Source organism: Benincasa hispida, chromosome 9 (assembly GCF_009727055.1).
Source record: "Benincasa hispida cultivar B227 chromosome 9, ASM972705v1, whole genome shotgun sequence".
NCBI lineage: Eukaryota > Viridiplantae > Streptophyta > Magnoliopsida > Cucurbitales > Cucurbitaceae > Benincasa > Benincasa hispida.
This window is the reverse complement of record NC_052357.1, coordinates 16,074,759-16,096,708: the sequence shown is the minus strand read 5'-3', so window position 1 is coordinate 16,096,708 and position 21,950 is coordinate 16,074,759. Positions and strand designations below refer to the sequence as shown.

At 39.1% G+C, this 21,950-nt stretch overlaps 2 protein-coding genes across 2 annotated transcripts; both read right to left on the bottom strand.

Moving 5' to 3' along the window:
* Positions 1–659: 659 nt before the first annotated feature.
* LOC120084575 lies at positions 660–1,355 on the bottom strand. The gene has a single exon (XM_039040377.1). The coding sequence runs from the start codon at positions 1,353–1,355 to the stop codon at positions 660–662; it is 696 nt and encodes a 231-aa protein (XP_038896305.1).
* A 1,033-nt stretch (positions 1,356–2,388) lies between these two features.
* On the bottom strand, positions 2,389–14,360 carry LOC120084573. The gene is made up of 2 exons (XM_039040376.1): positions 14,092–14,360; positions 2,389–2,626 (listed from the first exon to the last, which is right to left on the bottom strand). Exons 1-2 carry the CDS (start codon positions 14,358–14,360, stop codon positions 2,389–2,391), a joined length of 507 nt encoding a protein of 168 aa, XP_038896304.1.
* Between the last annotated feature and the right edge of the window lie 7,590 nt (positions 14,361–21,950).

Sequence of the window (21,950 nt, the reverse complement as noted above, 5' to 3'; positions counted from 1 at the left end):
ACGTGAAATTTGTCTTTATCTTGATCTTCCGGCACAATCGCAATTTGGTTATACCCTGAGTAGCCGTCAAGAAAACAAAAGAATTCATTCCCCGTAAGTCGATCTAACATTTGATCAATAAACGGGAGTGGAAAGTGGTCCTTCTTTATGGCTAGATTTAATTTTCGGTAGTCCATACATATTCTCCACCCCGTAGTTGTCCTTGTAGGAATTAACTTATTATTGTTGTTGGTGACGACTGTCATACCCCTTTTCTTTAGAACGCTTTGCACTGGGCTTACCTAGTTGCTATCAGATATAGGGTAAATGACACCTACATCAAGCCACTTCACTATTTCTTTCTTCACAACCTCCCTCATGGCAGGGTTCAAACGGCGTTGCCTCTATATAGATCCTATTTTTCCTTCTTCAAGACTAATCTTATGCATGCAATACGAGGGACTGATCCCTTGAATGTCCGCTAAGGTCCATCCCAAGGCTTTTGCTTTGTTCTTAAGGACCTAAATAAGTGCTTCCTCCCTTTCTTTGCTCAGTGAGGCAGAGATTATAACCGATAAAGTGTTATTGCCTCCTAAATAAACATATTTGAGGTGCACTGGCAATGACTTCAACTCTAACATGGGCGGTTCTTCTAAAGATGGCTTAGTACGTTGTGTTGTTCATTTAGATAACTTGATTGTTTCAAAATCTGACTCAGTTTGTATTGTGGCGCAATTTTCCTCCCACATTGCGCCGATCTCAAAGTCTTCTTCCTCCGATTCTTCTTGAGGCTCATGCCAATGTTCTTCTTGCAGTTCTTCAACATATTGACAATTTTCCATATCATTTGGGTATTTCAACGCATTGAGTACGTCTAACTTAACTTGCTGATCGTCGACCCTTATGGTATGTTCTCCTTTCTGTACATCAATCAGTGCTCGCCCTATTGCGAGAAATGGGCAACCCAAGATGATGGACACCTTAATGTCAGCTTCATAATCTAATATGATAAAGTTAGCAGGAAAGATGAACTTATCTACTTGCACAAGTACATCCTCTATTTTGCCCTCTGGATATGTTATTGATCTATCGGCCAACTGCAATGTAACTGTGGTGGGTCTTGCATTGCCGATATTTAACTTTTTGAAGATTAACGAGGGCATTAGGTTTATACTTGCCCCCAAGTCACACAGTGCATTTCTGACTTCTTTTCCCCCTATTGAGCATGGCAATGTGAAACTCTCGGGATCTTTCATTTTAGTGGGGATGTTCTGAAAAAGTGCACTACACTCATATGTTAATGCGACCATTTCATTCTCCCCGATCTTCCTCTTGTTGGCAAGTATGTCCTTGAGGAATTTCACATAGCTCGGCATTTGTTCCAACGTTTCTATTAAAGGAATATTGATATGTAATTGTCGGAGAACATCTAGGAACCTCTTGAATTGTTTGTTGTCATCTTTCTATCTCAGCCTGGACGAAAAAATTGGAGGACCCGCCGTACTTCTTGTTCAATTGGCTGTTCATTGAGGTTCTTTGCTTACTGTGTTTTATGGGTTGGAGGTTGCGATGATTTTGATGTTGAGTCTTGTTGAGATTCATTCTTTGTATAGGTATTTTCTTCTGAACTGGTGGTTCTATTGTTCGAGGTTGATTGGTCATCATTAATGATTATGTCTACTGGCCTTTCTATTGAATCTGGTAGTGGTGGCATGGGGACCATTGTCTTGCCACTTCTCAATGTCACTGCTTGACATTGTTCTTTACCGTGTGGTCCCGGTGCTCCCGAGCTGCTGGGCAGTGTACCAGGCGCTTTATTCTTAAGTTTGATCACAAGCTGTTCAATCTACACCTCCAAATTTTTAAGGGAGGAAGCTTTCAATTGCTTGATTTCCTCATTCTTCTCAATATACTGTTTCAATAATGTTTCCAAAGAAGAGGTACTACAAGAGGTGTCAGAAGAAGACGGTTGGTCATAGGGTTGTATACTCTGAAAATTACCTTGGCTGTGATTCTGATTAATGAAAACGGAAGGATTACCTCGATTCTCGAAATGAATGCTCTGATGATTACCTTGGCCCCCCTGGTTATCATTCCCTCCCCAATTGAAAGTTGGGTGATTCCGCCAACCAGGGTTATAGATGTTGACGAATGATTCATTATAAATAGAGTATACGGATTGTTGATTCAATGAGCAGACTTCCACTGAGTGTCCCTCTCTAAACTGAACACAATTTATTGCGGCCACTTGCATCAGCGCATTGGCTTGCGCTGAACTTTGAGAGAGATGTCCTTGCTGAATAGCCATAGTCTGGAAGAGCAAGGTTACTGTGGACATCTGAGCAGCCAGGGTGTTTATTGTATCAGCTCTGTCTCTTATACACATCTAGATGTGTATAAGAGACAGGTCTAAAGGAGAGAGGTCACTGCCGCCATCTGGGCGGCCAAGGTGCTCATTGTATCAGCTGGTACAATGGCACTTTCTGCTCTTCTTTGTTTCGAGCCTCTTTCCTCATACCCGTTATCTATCCACTCATTTGTATTTCGCGAAATGCGGTCTAAGATAAGCTTTGCTTCTGTATACGTCTTGTCCATTAATCCTCCTGCCGTGGAGGCATCAGCAACTGCTTGCGTTGATCGATCCAAGCTGTTATAAAAAGTCTCCATCAGAACGTAATCGGGAATCCCGATGTGTGGACAGTTCTTCACTAATTGTCTGAATCGCACCCAGGCGGTGCTCAAAGTTTCATAACCTTTCTGTTCGAAATTCAACACATCCCTCCGTTTGTTGACAACTGGAGGGAAGAATTTATTCATAAACCTTTCGACCAACTGATCCCATGCATTGATTTCATTTAGCTCTAGTGACTGAGCCCATCTCCTTGCCTCATCCCGCAGTGTATATAGAAAGAGATACAATGCTATTAATGCAGAAAAGTAAAGAAATTGAACAAGACATGGAAATAACGCAATTGAATTAAATTGAAAGTAAACTCACAAAGCAGTAAAGGCTAATTCTAGTAAACAGTAAATAACGCAATGCAGAAAATCGTAAAGGAAAGCTGTAAAGAAAGCATTTAAACAGAGATGTAGGGATGCTGATTAAAAGAAGTTTTTCAGAGTTATTCCGCAAGCAGTCAATCCTGCTTGCCTAAGTCAATGGTCTCCATGCGTCGTTCCACATTGCCCCCATAGTAGGGCTTAATTCATTGACCATTAACTTTGAATGCATCGCTTCCATCTTTAGTTGTTAGCTCCACTACGCCATGGGGAAATATAGTCTTGATGCGGAATGGCCCAGACTAGCGGGACTTCAACTTTCCTGGAAACAATCACAAACACGCGTTAAATAGAAGTACCTGTTGACCCTGGAAGAACGTACGGTTGCTTATGCGGTCGTCATGCCATTTGCGAGAGCAAGAATCTATATCTGAAACAGAGTTGGAGTGAAAAAGAGTAGTGTAAAAGGCCATAGGAAGCAAGGCATTGCTTACCGGGCTTCTTATCTCTCAAATCCATTTGATATTTTGTAATTAGTACTTTATTTACAGCAAATGGAAATCTCATTTCTATCTATGTTCAATCTCTCCGTACTTCGCATGAGTAACTAAATTTCTGAATGGGTTGAGAAGTACTTAACTAGCATGACTTAAGATTTACATTTTATGCGATCATCTTGTCTTATGTATGTGTCATTCACCCTTTAGAGATACTTGAGTTGTCACATACTTACTTAGTAGTCCCTCTGTTCGACCCTGGACTTACTAGGAAACCTAATAAGGCTTATACTTGGGTCTTGTTAGGAAAACTTGCATGATCACTGCATATCCCACATCACCGCAACTCACATCATAACGCATCACAATTAAACGCATCAAGTTTTTGGCGCCATTGTCGGGGACTACGGTACATATTGCACTAACAGTAAACCCCTTTGATTTTCTTTGCAGCTTTTGACCTTTATACACTGCCATTCATTTGGTAAGGGAAGAAGCCGGCATCGCATGAGTGAAGGACACGCTCCTGAGCCCAACTACGACCCAGAGATCGAAAGAATATTTCGAAGAAGACAGAGAAACAACCACCGACAACAACAAGAAAGAAATCCCAAAATGGCAGAACAACCAGAAGAAAGACCTGCGAATGCGAACAACATTATGGAAAATTCCATCCTCCTGACGAATGATCGCAATAGACCCATCTGGGACTATGCGTCACCTAACTTGTATGATTTCTCCCCAGGAATCATGAGGCCAACTTTGGACGGATCAAGGTTTGAAATGAAGCCGATTATGTTATAGATGATCAGAACAGCCAGACAGTTTGGTGGACAGCATGGCGAAGATCCGCACGCCCATCTTTGGAGTTTTATTGAAATTTGTAACACTTTTATGTTCGAAATATCTCCGCTGAAGAAGTTCGACTAATGCTATTTCCATTTTCGTTATGCGATAAAGCAAGGAAATGGGCATACTCTCTCGAACCATGGGAGATCACTTCGTGGGAACAGGTTGTCGAAAAGTTCATGAAGAAATACTTCCCTCCTACAGAGAATGCAAGAAGAAGGAATTTAATTACAAATTTTGAACAAGAAGAAGACAAATCGCTCAGCGACGCATGGGTGAGGTTTAAAAGATTAGTACGAGATTGTCCGCACAATGGATTATCAGACTGCCTTTAGATGGAGATATTCTACCATGGCTTAAATCCTGCATCGCAGACAGCTGCCAATGCGGCAGCAGCAGGCGATTTGCTAGATAAGACTTATGATTAGGCTAAAAACATTCTTGACCGCATATCAAAGAATCGTGAAGATTGGCAAGAGAGCGATTAACGAGTAAAACCAAGAGAAGGTGATGCAAATAACGGTGCCATCGCATCTTTGCAACATCAAATGAATGCAATGATAAATTTGTTACAGGCCATCGAAATCAACAGTCCTGGAACACAAAGAGGGAAAGTCAACGCAATTGAATAGACAAACACCAGTTGTGCAACATGTGGAGAATCACATCCAATAGAAGAGTGTCCACGGAACCCGCAGTCTATCTACTTTGTAAAGAACAACCCTTTCGCAAATACATACAACCTCGGGTGGAGAAAACCACCCTAATTTTGCTTGGAAAAATAACCAACAACAAAGTTACCAACCTATGGCGCAAAAAGAAGGACCACCAGGATTTTTCCAACGAACTAACAGTCAACAACAACAACAAGCCAGCAGCTCGCAAGCACCGCCATCATCCTCTCTGGAGAACCTATTAAAACAGTATATTGAAAAGAATGAGACGGTCCTCCAAAACCAAGCGACTTCCATCTGCAACCTAGAAATCCAAATAGGAAAGATTGTCGGAGAGCTGAAAAATAGACCACAAGGGACGTTACCTAGCTCAACTGAGCTCCCACGCAACCTAGGAAACTGATGACGGGAAACTAGATGTCAAATTACTCAACAACTAAAATTTCGTGGATGCAATATGCAATGCATGTTTTTAAAGTATGCATTGATTATCATGCGTCGATGGTCATGCGTTGGAGTGACTATGCGTTAATAAATGTATGCGATGACCATGCGTTCTGTCACAAGTTTTCTTGTGCTAACGCCAAGTATAACGCGAATGCAAGTTTCTCAGGTGATCTGAGGTCGAACTCAGGGACTTGTACTGGGTGAATGCAGTAATGTGCATACGACGATTGAATAAAAGAATGGATGGGAGGTTTCTATGCTAACCCTACTCATACTTCTAAGTGACAGACAATGCAATGAGAACATGAATGAGAGGTTGAGACACGAAAACTATTGACAGGAAGTAAATGGATGGAAAAATAGATAAAAAGGGGAGATTTCTTCATTGCAATACTTAAGAGTGACCGCAAGGGCAACCTTAGTCAATGCAGCTATACGATCATGCTACAACACTAAAAGTCTAAATCTAGGACGTATGCAGTGTGTATACATAAATGTCGAGATGACCGTATACAGCCACCATATCCTACTTCCTAGACGCAACCATTGTCCTCTCCGTAGGGTGCATACGCTGTGTAATAACAACAGAGCTCATTCCTAAGTCTTCATTCTTGCTTATACAAACCTAATCTAGGCCTTTCGAGATCGATTCTAACCTAGCTCTCTCGAGTCTTAGGTTCTTTCTTTGAACACTCTCTCGAGTAGCTCTAAAGGTGTGATGGGCGCATACATAAGACAAGGTAACTACACAAACTTGGCTGACGCAGGATTATTCCTATCTCTAGTGAACAATAACTTACATTGCTTGATGCGTCCAACCACTTACCCTCTCGGGCAGTTGGTTGTTGCTGACTTTACTCATAGACACATTGCGTTAGCCTATAGACAGGCATTTCCACAGCTTCAACACCAAGCAAATAAGGTTTTCTCACACACTCACACAACGCACACCTCTCGGTGGTTTGCTACATGTTTCATATCTCTAATCCACATGACTAAGTATGCGATACTCTAACAATCTCACTAAGTAATGCAATGAAAGTTAAGGATACTGAGAAAAGAAGATGGAGATGGAATCGAAGGAAACACAAAAATGCATTGAACACATCATGTATTAATTCCTTAATCACAAAATTTAATACAATACAATGTAAGAAAAGAAGAGAAAATGAAATGACCGGTCGTCACTCGGAATGGATGAAAGAGGTGAAGAACTCTCAAGCTTCTTCTCATGCATTTGTCTGGATCCCAGGGAAAACCCTGGGTTGCAGGGGTAATCCCCGGACCAATTGGAATTCTGCTCATCGGCTTCTTTATATAGAGCTTGGATCGCCGATAGCATTAATAGACTGCTCTGATTCTGACATTCGCAGCGCATTTAGTCCTTTCTGAATCTCTGTTGCTAACAGCGTGGTAGGTGAAATGTCAACATCATCTTTTGTTTTTCCCAAGGTAGATGCGTTGATGCGTTCATTCCACTAACCTTGCGTAGATCCCTTTATCATGCGTTATCGTGTAGCAGTAATCATTCAGTGACCGCATTCGCTTAATACTGTAACTTCTACACGATGATCGCAATCACTTGACAAACGCAACTCTCATGCGATGGACACATGCGGCTGATTACCGCAACACCCATGCATTGATCGAACGTGTTTGCCTTTGCGATGGAGAGTTTCTCCGCATGCGATAGTCTAGTTTCCGCGTTTGTGTCCACTTCCTACGTTAGCTACAAAAATAGAACATTAAATGTATAATAACACATAATAATGGGTTAGCCGAGATTCATCATGCTGAACGACGCAAGCTCATTTTCTCATGAATTCCTAACATAATTGTCACATATTCTGCTTAATAGCCCTCATGATTCTAAACAAAAGGCCTAAGATAACATGCATTTCTGCATGTCATGAGGAACACCTTGAGAATTCTAGGTAGGGTAAAAGCACCTTGAAAAGTCTAGGTAGGGTAAAAGTGATTGACTTTTTAAAGAAAACCTTTGGTTTATGCTTGAGAACAAGCATTGTTTTAAATTTGGGGGTGTTGTAACTGGTAGAAATACAAGTATTACAGCACAAATAAGTAAAACAATGAGAGAATGCGACGATAAAATAAGCAATATCATGTCCAAAAGCGCTAAACTTAAAGTTGTGATCACATGCACCCATTGCATAAAAGCAGTTAATTTACTTATTTTGTGTAGAAAAAATGTGATGGCGCAAGTAAAATTGCGATCCAAAAGAACTAGGCATCAGCGCGCTTGAAGATTGTGATCCCAAAGTGATGCGATCGTATGCAATCGTGAGAAGTTTCTTAAAAAGGTGGCCGCATAAAGACTGCGCATCAAGGTGACAGCATAATAAATCACGATGGGACGGAAAGCTGATAACGGTCGAATCCAAATTTAGTTGACAAGCCGCTAAAGCCACACTGTAGCAAGTAAACTCAACTTTTGGTGACCATTAATCGACGCATCAGAGCAGGGGAATTAATGACCGCCCATCATTGCAATCATTAGCAAGAAAGGCTGCTTCACCTTAAGCTCTATAAATATCGAAGGCCACCATTATAAAAGAGAGTGGGAGAGTTAGTAGTCCGTTCACGCACATACTCGTACATATACTTAGAAGATGGGGAAGAGCAAGGAGACAAGAAAGCCGAGAGATCATTCCCGGACAGATTGAGAGACTGCCGGAAAGTGCTACAAAGGAGAGAGGGCCAACACTTGTGAGAGCAAGAATATACATCTGGAACAGAGTTGAAGTGAAAAAGAGTAGTGTAAAAGGCCACAGGAAGGAAGACATTGCTTACCGGGCTTCTTATCTCTCAAATCTATTTGATATTTTGTATTTAGTACTTTATTTACAGCAAATGGAAATCTCATTTCTATCTATGTTCAATCTCTCCGTACTTCGCATGAGTAGCTAAATTTCTAAATAGGTTGAGAAGTACTTAGCTAGCATGAATTAAGATTTACATTTTATGCGATCATCTTGTCTTATGTATACATCATTCACCCTTTAGAAATATTTGAGAGAGTAGTCAAAAGATAGAATCTAGACTTGAGAGAGCCAGATTAGAATCTAAGCTTGAGAGAGTCAGATTAGAATCGCATAAGCAAGAAATAAAAGCTTACACATAATTTCTATTGCTATTTACACATTGCATGCACCCTAGAAATAGGAATGATTGTATGCGGTCACCTTGATTTATGTGTGCATCATTCATCATCGCATAGACAAGAATAAAGGCTTAGACATAAGTCCTATCGACTTTTAAGTATACATCGCATGCGTCCTAGAAATAGAAATTATGGCATTCTGCATTGAGAGATGACATGTTGTTATTTGTGTGTAGCATGATCGTATAACTTGTGTATAATCTTAGGAAATGCTAGCTAAACCCCTTCTCAACCCCTTCATTGCATACTCATTGTAACTCTCGATTTCATCAACTATGCGTTCAACTCCATCGCTTAGGAAAAATGTTAATCAAAACACCATCCAATTCATTTGTTTTTACTACCGCAAGAGAATCAAAGTGACTGTCACATACTTACTTAGTAGTCCCTGTGTTCGACCCTGGACTTACCAGGAAACCTAATAAGGCTTATACTTGGGTCTTGTTAGGAGAACTTGCATGATCACTGCATATCCCACATCACCGTAACTCACATCATAACGCATCACAATTACACGCATCAAGTTTTTGAAAAAAAAAAGTTGTCGCATTAAAAAGTAAAACAATGAGAGAATGCGATGGTAAAATAAGCAATATCATGTCCAAAAGCGCTAAACTGAAAGGAATTGCAATCGCATGCGTCCATCGCATAAAAGCAGTTAATTTACTTATTTTGTGCAGGAAAAATGCGATGGCGCAAATAAAATTGCGATCCAAAGGAACTAGGCGTCAATGCGATTGAAGATTGCGATCGCAAAGCCATGCGGTCATATGCGATCATGAGAATTTTCTTAAAAAGGTGGCCGCATAAAGACTGCGCATCAAGGTGATAGCACAATAAATCATGCACGGCCAGGCGACCCAGTGCACGCCCACATTGCATGCATTGCCCAACCCTCGCGCACACCCACCCACATCCTGTGCTTGTGTCACGTCGTGTCTATGCATGACTGCCGTCCAACTACGCCCAGCCTAGCATGCTACCTGCCTACGCCACCCACCACCCCATCTAAATAAGCTCAAAATCTATATTTTTAAAGGTTGCACCTGTTTTTTAGTAGGTTGAAGTGAGTAAGTCAAGTTATTTAATTTGAGGATATTTAAGACCAAAATGGAATTATTTAAGTAATTTTAGGCTAATTTAGGATTTCCTTGAAATAGGTAGAAATCGAGGAAACAGGACCATGAGCTCTTGAGAAAGACTGTAGGAAATATCAACAAAAGGACTGTGAGTGGCATTCTACTTTCACATATTTTTTAATCGTATATATATATGTTATTATTGTTGGGGTTGATGCCCTAAAGTCTCGTGTCCTGTAGTTTGTAAATAACTTGTACGAACGCTTGTGTTGTATAATATATGATATTTACTTCACATCTTGTATTTGCTTAGTTGCTTATATTATTTGCTTTACCACAAACCAATAAACATAAAATCCCTGGTTATTTGTATGTGACTCAAGCATGTATGTGGTGACATACAAATGGATCATGTCTTGAGAGATAACCAAAATGGTCTGTAGTATATGGATATAGGAAGGAAACTTTATCCTGGTAACGCTACGGATGCGGCCTGCTTTGTGGAATGGTCAAAAGTGTTGTGACTTGTCACAGATGGTCTGATCCTGATCATTCGTGTTGGGAACATGCGAGTGGGGGCGTCCTATACAAAGAGTTTTTATAAAACCTGACCACGAAGTGTTAATGTCTCATTATATAACACCGTTCATGATAGAGACATCACTTCACTAGGATGACCATAGGTAACATGACCTCAATCCTAAATGAGTTGGGAACTTCTGCCATTGAGGGAGGTCCTTTGATTTGTATGGGTACGAGTGGCCAGGTCGCTGATTCAAACCTACCATTTTGGGGATTCGTCTGATTTGGGAGGTAGGAACTCAGCTACACAAGATGGAATTCACTCCTTCCTCGAGGCAGGGGTAAGTAGAAAGATGACTCCCTTAAGGGTTGATTCCAGGGCTTGAACGATGTGGCGCCATACACCTTCTCCTGGCCCGATAGGTGTTCACATATAGTTGGACTATGTTGTATTGTTCATTAGAGGAATCAGTGGTACTTAAGGAGTGAGATGTAACTATAGGGGTAAAACAGTAAATTGGTCCAGTTGTACTTACGAGCATCTGTGAAAGGTCATCGTACTCATGATTGGTTATATCCGATGGACACATAAATATATCTGTGGTAAGAAGAGTTCAACTGTTGGTCTTTAGTGGAATGTCTGACAGTTAAAGGATGGTGGATCTCGTGGCTAAAAAGTTTAGTTAGCTATTAATAACTTGTAGAAATACAAGTTATTTATACTGCTTTATTTAGATATTGCGGCCAAAATAAAGGAAAGTTGCATCAATTGTAGAGAAATTAACTAAGAAATGCAAGAATTATAAATTGTCGTCAATACACCCACTAACACCATCGCAATGGTAGAAAAGAATATTTCAAGCTTGTTTTGCAGGAAATCAAGTCACCGCATGCGTTCATGGCTCAATGTAATCTGAACAACGCATCTACGTCACATTACGCCAATCATTCAGAAATGAATAGATGATCAACGCAATGACGGTGCATGCAAAAATCGATCAAGAGCTTTGCGATCAACGCAACTTCAACCGCATACGGTAATAAAAAACAACACCGCATACAGGCACATGATCGAAGATGCAAAAGAGCAATGCAATTACGGAGGATTTTGACATGTGTACAGCTGACCGTTGTGCATTTCTGACGGGATTGATTGCGTAACAGAAGGAATATTCATTCCACCATTTCCAGAATTACCATAACAATAAAGTGGGGTCCACACTGTAGAAAGTCAAAGCTGAACCTATAAATAGCCTCTGAAATTCTATTGAAAGATATACTTGATACGGGCATATTTTGATATTTGTATATTGATCGGAGAAGATCCGGGAAGATTTAAGAGACAAGGCCGAGAGGTGAGTCTCAGAGCAAATCCTTTCAATCCCCGCCGTGAAGCTCTGTACCAAGGTCATTCCTGCTGGACGAGTAAGCCTGAGAAGGAAGCTTTTCTTTCCATTCACTCCATTCGCTAGCAAGCACATCCACCGTCCAAATCTGTGTCAAGACGTTGGAACTTTTCTATATTTGTTTCTATCTCTTATCATCAATTGTATTCATTTTCTTAATCTCTCTATCATTCACACCATGTATCAGACGCTAAATATTAGTATTGAATGTCATGATCATTTTCATCTCCATCTTTCTGTCTAGTTCCGTTCCTCCATTAATCGCTTTCTCCATGATGTTTTCTTAATCCCTTGGTAATTAGAGTGAATCAAACAAGTAAATTAATCTGTGCTAAAGAAATAAATATGTTTAGTTAAAGCATGCTAGACGGCATCTTCACCTATGAAAGCAGAAGTGAAGATGTCATTCTGCCTGTCGAGAGAAGGTTAGAAGAATGCGTTAACTAAAGCGAGAAGTACTTCCAGAGATGGAAGTAACCTTGCGTTCATTACGTTCATCCCTGTTTCACCACAGAGATGTGGGAACACGGCCGATCACCAAGAGCTGTACGCCAAGGGAAAGCGAAACCGTAGTTATATCTTTAACGCAATTAATGAACTTGCGATGTTTATATTAATTATCCTTTCTATCTCTGTTTCATACATAAAGACTTGCCACCGCATACCACGACCCTTTGTATAATCTTCACAGTCAATCTCAATCTCAGTATCATGTATCAGTATCTTGTATCTTGTAAACATATTAGCTTAGGTTTACTTTTACCGCATTTTATTGTATTACCGCAACTTTACTTTACCACATATTTTACTTTACCGCAATTTTTAAATACCTGTATAACCAATCTTTTATTAATTGAAAAACCCCCAGTTGCATATATCACGAATGTAATGCATTAACTACCCAATCCCCGTGTTCGACCTCGGGTCACTCCTAGAAACTTGTGGTGAAATTATACTTGGTTTCAACGCAAGGAAACTTGTGACAACGCATAACATACTACAAGCATTCCATTAATAACACATACATCTAGAAGTAGTATCGCATATCATCATCGCATCATCATTTTATGCGTCAACAAATTTATGGCATCGTTGTCGGGGATTGGTAACGGTTAGTGCTGAGTACTTTTGTAGTATGTGCAGGATAGATCTCTTTGTATGTCTGTTTATCGCGAAGAACAAGCTGACGATTTATGAGTACTGAAGTGATCCAGAAATTCTAAGCTGGCCCAGAGATCAGGTGTACTTTTCGCGTAGGAGCACATCAGAACCAGATTAAGCGCCGGAATTTCAAGACTTACGGTTGCAGAGAATGCAAGCTTTGAGAGATGTGCAATGCATTCTCCATACCTAGTGTGATTCCTGAAGGAAGTAGATCATATCTCTCCCAGCATACATTGCGGGATGAGACCAGGAGAAGAACAATGTCCTTGAAGACATTGGGCAAGCAAGCTTGATTGACTGCAGAGGTGTGGATTGCGTTCATCATGGAAAATTGTCTTCCGGTCCATATCTCAATTCTATGTTTAATTGCTTTCTTTACAGCTTTTATTTACTGCTTTCTAAATTGCATTATTTACTGCTTATTAGAATTAACCCTTAAAGCTTTATGTATTTCCATGTCATGTTTAATATGCATTAGTAGCGTTGTTCTTAGAATTTCTGTGAATGACTGAATAAAAGTTGAACACCGCAAAGTCTTTTCAACTTGCATTATTGATGAATTCAAAAAAAATTCATAAGCAATGCGATGATGAGTGCATTTTGTGATAACAGATACACTTTGCGTCCATTACACCCAAATGCATTGCATTGAGGGATGTGTTGCGCTCGTATGTGTTCTTTTCCTGTCCTTAGCAAAAATGCACTATGTTGAGATAGTGAGCGCTGGTAGAAATACCGTGCGTTCGTCCTCCAGAAATGCGTTGAGTTAAGGGGTGTGTTGCAGGAATACATACGTTGTTGACCGTCCTCAACCAAAATGTATTTGCGTTAATGGAAGCGTGGTGTACTTTTTAATCGTGCACCCGTCTGAATCAAATTCAAAAGATAACTGCAATTCATTATTTTTTTTTTCTATGCTTATCTAAATTCTTTGATTTTTTGTACAGGCAAAACTTTCTGTATTGCGATATTTGTACTTACTTGTATACTTGGTTATTTTCAATACAACTAAGTACCAATTCTATCCATATGCCTGTACCTCTTCTTTATTATCCTTCTTGGCTTCTGTATATGATCTGTCCATTAATCCTCCTGCTACGGAGGCATCAGCAACTACTTGCGTTGATTGATCTAAGCCATTGTAAAAAGTCTCCATCAGAATGCTATCGGGAATCCCGATATGTAGACAACTCTTTACTAACTATTTGAAATGCACCTAGGCGTTGCTCAAAATTCAACACATCCCTCTGTCTCCTTGCGTTGACGGCTGGAGGGAAGAATCTGTTCATGAACCTGTCAACCAATTGTTCCCATGCGTTAATCTCATCCGACTCTAACGACTGAGCCCACCTCTTTGCTTCGTCCTGCAAGGTGCAAGGGAAGAGGTATAATCTAATACCCTCAGGGGTAACGCTAGGTATTGAGAAGTTGCCACACATCTTGACAAAGCTGGTCAAGTGGGCGTGTAGGTCTTCACCTTGCAAACCCCCAAATTTCCCTGCGTTCTGGATCATTTGGAGCATGATCGGCTTGATTTCGAATCTCGCATTCTCCTCGACCATCGGTCTTTAAATCCCAGGCGAAAAATCGTACAGATTGGGTGCCGTGTAGTTCCTCATGGGAATGTTGTGGTCAGCCGCAAGGAAAACTGGATCTTGCGCTGGCCGTCTTGCCCCTTGATTTCCTGCGAGAGCCGCATTGTCATTATTATCTGCCATGTTAGCTGCTTTCTTTCGCCTTGCTCGGTTCTGGCGTGCCCTAGCGTGAAATGTACGCTCGATCTCTAGGTCAGCTTAGAATTTCTGGATCATTCCAGTACTCATAAACCGACAGCCTGCTCTTCGCGATAAACAGACAGTACTAACCGTTACCAATCCTCGGCAACGGTGCCATAAACTTGATAACATAAAATTTATCTTATGTCACACAATGCATGGATGATTATAACGCAAGGTAATGATCCCCGGCAACGGCGCCATAAACTTGTACGCGCATAAAATGATGATGCGATGATGATATGCGATACTACTTTTAGATGTATGCATTATTAATGAAATGCTTGTAGTAAGCTATACGTTGTCACAAGTTTCCTTGCGTTGAAACCAAGTATAATTTCACTGCAAGTTTCTTGGAGTGATCCGAGGTCGAACACGAGGATTGCATAGTTAATGCGTTATGTTTGTGATATATGTGACCGGGGGTTTTTCAATTAATAAAAGATTGGTTATACAGGTATTTTAAAATTGCGGTAAAGTAAAATATGCGATAAAGTAAAGTTGCGTAATACAATAAAATGCGGTAAAAGTAAACCTAAGCTAATATGATACAAGATACAGGATACTGATACATGATACTGAGATTATACTGAGATTGAGACTGACTATGAAGATTATACAAAGGGTCGTTGTATGCGGTGGCAAGTCTTTATGTATGAAATAGAGATAGAAAGGATAATTAATATAAACATCGCAAGTTCATTAATTGCGTTAAAGATATAACTACGGTTCCACTTTCCCTTGGCGTACACCTCTTGATGATCGGCCGTGTTCCCACATCTCTGTGGTGAAACAGGGATGAACGTAATGAACGCAAGGTTACTTCCATCTCTGGAAGTACTTCTCGCTTTAGTTAACGCATTCTTCTAACCTTCTCTCGACAGGCAGAATGACATCTTCACTTCTGCTCTCACAGGTGAAGATGTCGTTTAGCATGCTTTAACTAAACATATTTATTTCTTTAGCACAGATTAATTTACTTGTTTAATTCATTCTAATTACCAAGGGATTAAGAAAACATCATGGAGAAAGCGATTAATGGAGGAACGGAAATAGACAGAAAGATGGAGATGAAAATGATCATGACATTCAATACTAATATTTAGCGTCTGATACATGGTGTGAATGATAGAAAGATTAAGAAAATGAATACAATTGATGATAAGAGATAGAAACAAATATAGAAAAGTGCCAATGTCTTGACACAGATCTGGACGGTGGATGTGCTTGCCGGCGAATGGAGTGAATGGAAAGAAAAGCTTCCCTCTCAGGCTTACTCGTCCAGTAGGAGTGACCTTGGTACAGAGCTTCACGGCAGGGATTGAAAGGATTGCTCTAAGACTCACCTTTCAGCCTTGTCTCTTAAATCTTCTCGGATCTTCTCCGATCAGCACTCAGGCCAGTCTTTCTCTCAATATACAAATGTCAAAATATGCCTATATCAAGTATATCTTCCAATAGAATTTCAGAGGCTATTTATAGGCTCGGCTTTGACTTTCTACAATGTGGACCCCACTTTATTGTTATGGTAATTTTGGAAATGGTGGAATGGATATTCCTTCTGTTACGCAATCAATCCCGTCAAAAATGCACAATGGTCAGCTGTACATGTATCAGGATGCTCCGCAATTGCATTGTTCTTTTGCATCTTCGATCATGTGCCCGCATGCGGTGTTGTTTTTTATTACCGCATGCGGTTGAAGTTGCGTTGATCGCAAAACTCTTGATCGATTTTCGCATGCGCCGTCATTGCGTTGATCATCTATTCATTTCTGAATGATTGGCGTAATGCGACATAGATGCGTTGTTCAGATTACCTTGAGCCATGAACGCATGCGGTGACTTGATTGAAATATTCTTTTCTACCATCGCAATGGTGTCAGTGGGTGTATTGACGAAAATTTATAATTCTTGCATTTCTTAGCTAATTTCTCTACAATTGACGCAACTTTCCTTTCTTTTGGTCACAATATCTAAATAAAGCAGTATAAATAACTTGTATTTCTACAAGTTATCAACTATTCATGTACCGTTGGAGCTTCGAGCCACAGGTTCATTAGGTCCCCTAGGTAGCTTGGATAAAGTCGAGAACCAGTATTTGGGTGAATTTGAAATGTTCAAATTGATAAGAGGAAGTTCAATTATATATGATATAATTGGATTGGTTAATTATATATGATATAATTGGCTAAATGTATAAGATACATTATTGTGGAGGAAATTAGATATAAATATGATTTATATCAAGTAGAGGAGAAAATACTATAGTAGATATGTGATATCAAACTATAGATTAAAAAATATAATATGGTTATATTTATTAATTAAATAATTGATTAATTATATGATAATTAATCCTTTTTCCACGTTTGGATGTGGGTTAGTGGACAGAGTCAGTTATTGTAACCGATGAGTTAAAATGAAAATTGTTTTCATTTTTGCACCGTCCGTCATTTCGCCCAAAAGATTTCGAGAGCGCGCGTTGGTGAACATTCGAAGCAATCGCTTAATTGTTTTCGAGAGACTATATGATAGCTCTTCTCTGCCTAAACGATCGTCCACCTCACACTAAACGATTGCACACTGTCGCCTACACGATCGGATAGCTTCTTTAAACATCGTATAGTGTGCTGATTTTACTAAAGGATCGTGTATCTTTTCCTAAACGATCGTTCAGTAAATCCTACACGATCGTGTAGCTCCTCCTAAACGATAAGCAGTCTGCTATGCGATAGCGGTCTTTTTCCCTCCCACTTGCTTATCGCCTACACGATTTTTGTTTCCTCCTTCCTCTACCAAATTCACCAAAGTCCACCCTTTGGGTTTTCACTCCGAGAATACTCAGGGCTCTTTAGTGGTGTGTCATCCCCACCGCAGCATTTGTGTGTTCGTGTTTGCGGTTGTTCGTGCTGCAGTCGATGCTTCCGCTGGGCGTTGGTAGATCGTTTGGAGGGTTCCGCTGCGTTGGAGTTCCAAAGTGTGAAAACTGTCTTCAACTGGTATGGAACTCTCTTCTTTGTTGTTTATCTTGTTCTTAGCATGCCGATAATTAGATTTGTTTGCATAACTGTATGTGTTGAATGTATATTGATGTATTTCGGTCACTGTGAGATTGGAACGATCCGAATGCGCTCATGGAACTCTTAGATATGAGATCCTTCAATATATATATATGTGTAAAGGTTTGGAAAGTTGGCATGATCAGGAAATGTGTTTTTCTGGATTTCATCTGTTGATTTGATTCTTGTTGTTTTGCATAATATAAATTACATTGGAAACTAGGATTGTACCCAGGGAAATTGTTAGCGTGTTTCAAGCATGTCTAACGGGAAATTGTCAACATGTGTACATTCGGCGAGCTATAAAGATACTAAGATTATTTCCTCAACATACATATTGGGAAATTCACGAGAATACCTGAAAAATACATGATCATGCTAGGGATAGCCAGTTATCGGGCTAGATGAGTTACATTCTTAAGTGTTATGATTCCTTGATTGTGAAATTGGTTTCCAAAAAAATGAATTTCTAGAACAAACGTATTTTCTTATAAAATATAACACTCACTAGCCTTTTAGCTCACGTTTTCCAATGTTTTATTCCTTCTAAGTAGCGGAATAAAAGGACGTTCTAGAAAATCCATTCAAGGTCTGGATTGCCACTCTCTCATGGAGCGAAACCTCAGACCTGGTTACTATTGAAAGTCATTAGGATTAACTAGGATTGGAAATGTATTTAGAATGAACACTTGTAATTGCTATCAAAATTTAATTAAAATATGTGTGTTAGTTATCTGATGTTTTGGTTAAGGTTTGATAGTTGATATCACAAGAGTGGTGTCAGTTATCTTCACATCTCCTTTTGGGTTTGGGGAATAGAACTCGAGAGGGGGTGTGGCAAATAATCTTAGCACACTTAGTTACCGCAATCCCTGATAACATCGCCAAAAACTTGATGCGTTTTTACTATGGGATGAAATGAATGCTAAATGTTGATTTATATGTTAGAGTTAAACAACATGCAGCGGAAGTATCAAGGATCCATAAGCATTCTAATTCACTAATTTTGGCAAAAACTAAAGTATGTTGTTCATAAAAATGGGTTTTCAGAACATACCTTTGAAGAACTCTTCAAGAAAATCGTTTGTTCAGCTGTTATCTTCACTTGATATCAACGTGAACCACCTTAAAGCCTTCCCTACTATGCTCTTGGAGCTTTAGGCAGAGTTGTGAGACTCAAGAACAGCTTGTAGATGTGGAGAAACAAGGGAAGCTCATAGCAGCAAGTTAAAGAAGACAACTTCTTCTTACCACGATTTTTCTCTCAAATTTCTGTATTCTTCTCTTCATCATCCTTCTCCAACAACTCCAATCTTCTTTATATATCAAGATAAACATGCAAAGAGATGGAGTGCATGGCTTGCAACTCATGCTTGAAGAATCAAGGTAGAGAAGATCATGGTTTGTGTGTGAGCATAAAGATGATGATAATGGAAAAAACCCTTTTTCCATTATGTGCAACCCATGCAAACGATTTTTCTCTTTTATTTTTTTTTTTTGTAAAATGAGTTTTAAATCATTTTAATTTAAAATTTTATTTTCTTAAATTAATTTTAAAAAATAATTAGTTAATTAATTTAATATCAAATATTAAATTAATTTTTGCACAATAATCATCTTTATATATTTAAATCATATTTAAATATTTATTCTCTTGTTCCGTTTAATTTGAACGTTTCAAATTAATTTCTCAAGCTACCCTAAAGCATTTCTATTTACGAGCTAGTAGGGGGACCTTGCAGACCTACAGATCATGGGCTCCAACGATCGGTGATTAATCGTCTAAACTCATTAGACCGATCTAACCCTCATTCGTTAACTAATAAGTGATTCCACTAAAGCCCATAGCTGAACTCCCCTCACTGTAGATATATTATGTCCACTTGATATAACCATGATTAGTAACCCTTCATAGGTTGCTCGTAATAACAGCTGGGTCAAATCTTTATTTTACCCCCGAAATTACCTCATGTTCCTTAAGTTCCACTTATCCCCTAATGAACAATTGATTTGTGATCCAATCAATAAATCGAATCCCTCTCAGGCCAATGAGAGGGTGAGGCCTCTTGTTCAAGACCCAGAATCAGCACTTGAAGGGAACAACCTTTCTACTAACCCTAATCGGTTAGGAGTGAATTCCCTCTTGCACCCTATGTTCCCAGCTATTCATCCGGTCTTATCCCCAAAATGGTAAGCTTATTGAGCAAAGGAAATTGGTCTAATCTCACCATTTACAGATCAAAGGATAATCCCGAACAAACAGGAGTTCATAGTTAGCTCAGGATTAAGGTTAAGTTACCTAGGTCATCGCTTTGAAATTGTTAGTCTTAAACAATAAACAACGTTATAAAGTAAGAGTGATAAGTTTCATGGTTCGATCTTGCACAAAACTCACTTGCACGGGACACCCCCACTCCTCATGTCTTAACATGCATGAATTAGGATCACTTCGTATGTAGCACTTTACAATACTTTGTAACAACTACAAAGTAGGCCGCATCCAATAGTGTTACCAGAATAAGGTACCCAACCTTATTCATATACTATAGATCATTTTGACTATTTACTCGAACCTGATCCACTTGTATGTCTCTACATAAAGTTCAAGTACTTATATAATAGTCAAGGGACTTAGGTTTATTGGATTTCTAAAAAAAACAATATATTCAACAACAACTTTATTGATTCTCAGAATAAGTTCTAATGTTTATAAACCACGAGTTTTAGGACATAAAACCCAACATTATAACGCACTGTTTATCTAGTCGAACCCAAGTGTAAGTTCAGATAGAGTCCTAGTGAGTCCAGGGCCAAACGCAAGGTTTACTTTGTAAGTATAGGTTGAAAATTATTGTTTCAATTTTGATGTGTATAAATTACTAAATGAGTGATGAGTTGGTTTTATGCTATTCTAACGCTAAGGTTGGTTAAATGACAAATGTGATGGACAATAAATCTATATAAGATAGTCTGTGCGATGAGTGTTAAATTCAAATGGATAAAAGTAGGGTTGAGAAGAATATTCACGAACATGCCTAAGTAAATGCATAAATCATGTGTTCAAGTAGATGACTCGAAATTATAACTTACACCTTTTAGTGCACAGAGCCACAATATCCTATCTCTAGGATGCATGCAATGAGTGTTTATTGCAAGAGATATTTCTTTATTTCTAAAGGAGCTCTCTTCTTGTTTTATGAAATATAAACCTTTAGTTCTTCCAAACCTAGGTTTAATCTACTCGGAATAATCTTTTAATTTGTTCAAGTATTCAATAAGCATGCATAAAATAAGTTGAACGAACAACTTTGTGTTTTTACTTAGTTCATGTTAGCTAAATGCTTCTTAACCCATAAGTGATTTAGTTGCTCATGATGATAATAACAAAGATAGATAAATGATGAGCTAAATATGCATTCATATTGGTAAAATATGTTTCTCAACGTTACACAATACAAATACAACTAAGATAAATGAAAAATTGAGAAAGAAGGTCAAGCTGTGGTATGTAATCTCTTGCTTCCTCCGGCTTTTCAATGACTACTTTGCTGAGATTGTGTTGAAGACAATGCTCCTCTTCTGCTTCCAGTGAAAACCTAATCTCTCACTTAAAGTTCACAAATGGTTCTAAAGAGAAGTAAGGATTTTGACAGAGTTTCTTCCAATTTATTGGTTCTCTCTCTCTATTTTTTTTTTTTTTTTTTGCATGGCATTCTTGTGGAATATTTATAGGTATCCAGGGGCGGATTCTTTTCTCTCACTGGTGATTGTGCTGATAAGGTGCATTAAATGTCATACCCTGATGCGCAGCCTGCTGCACGCCAGAAGTTCATTGGTTCTACTATGAAGCTTTCTTATCAGCTACCAACTTGTTCTTTTTTTATTTGACTTCCGCGGCCCATGCGCATCACTCTCCATCACAAGAATCCACTGAATTGGTTAACTATGCGATCTCCATTTTGGCGTTAAGACTTTCCATGCGATCGCATAAACATACTTTCTGCACCAAACAAAGCATAATTTATAACTCTTTGTAAGGAAATAGGCTTTGTGTGTGTGTGTGATCACATGATGTTATTATCTCTATGAATTTTTCATTATGTTGTTGCATTTTTAGCGTTTTTTCCTAATTGTTTTAGATAAAAGAGACAAAATAACTTGTATTTCTACAAGTTATCAACTGAGCAGTGGTCACATACCTATAGGAGTGAAAATACTTAGTTGATCTCTATCAAGCCTCCCTAAAGGAAAAATGGGGAAATGTGGAAGCAAATTTTGCATTCCAGGATAATGAATATTCTACCCATCCAATATAACA

Bases quoted from the DNA above. Each gene is read 5' to 3' on its own strand.
- LOC120084575 (XM_039040377.1), bottom strand. From the start codon at position 1,355: ATGCCGAGCTATGTGAAATTCCTCAAGGACATACTTGCCAACAAGAGG.
- LOC120084573 (XM_039040376.1), bottom strand. From the start codon at position 14,360: ATGGTCGAGGAGAATGCGAGATTCGAAATCAAGCCGATCATGCTCCAA. The intron at 2,627-14,091 runs GTTCATGAACAG...TTTTTATAACAG, and splicing joins TGGGAACAATTGGTTGACAG to CTTGGATCGATCAACGCAAG.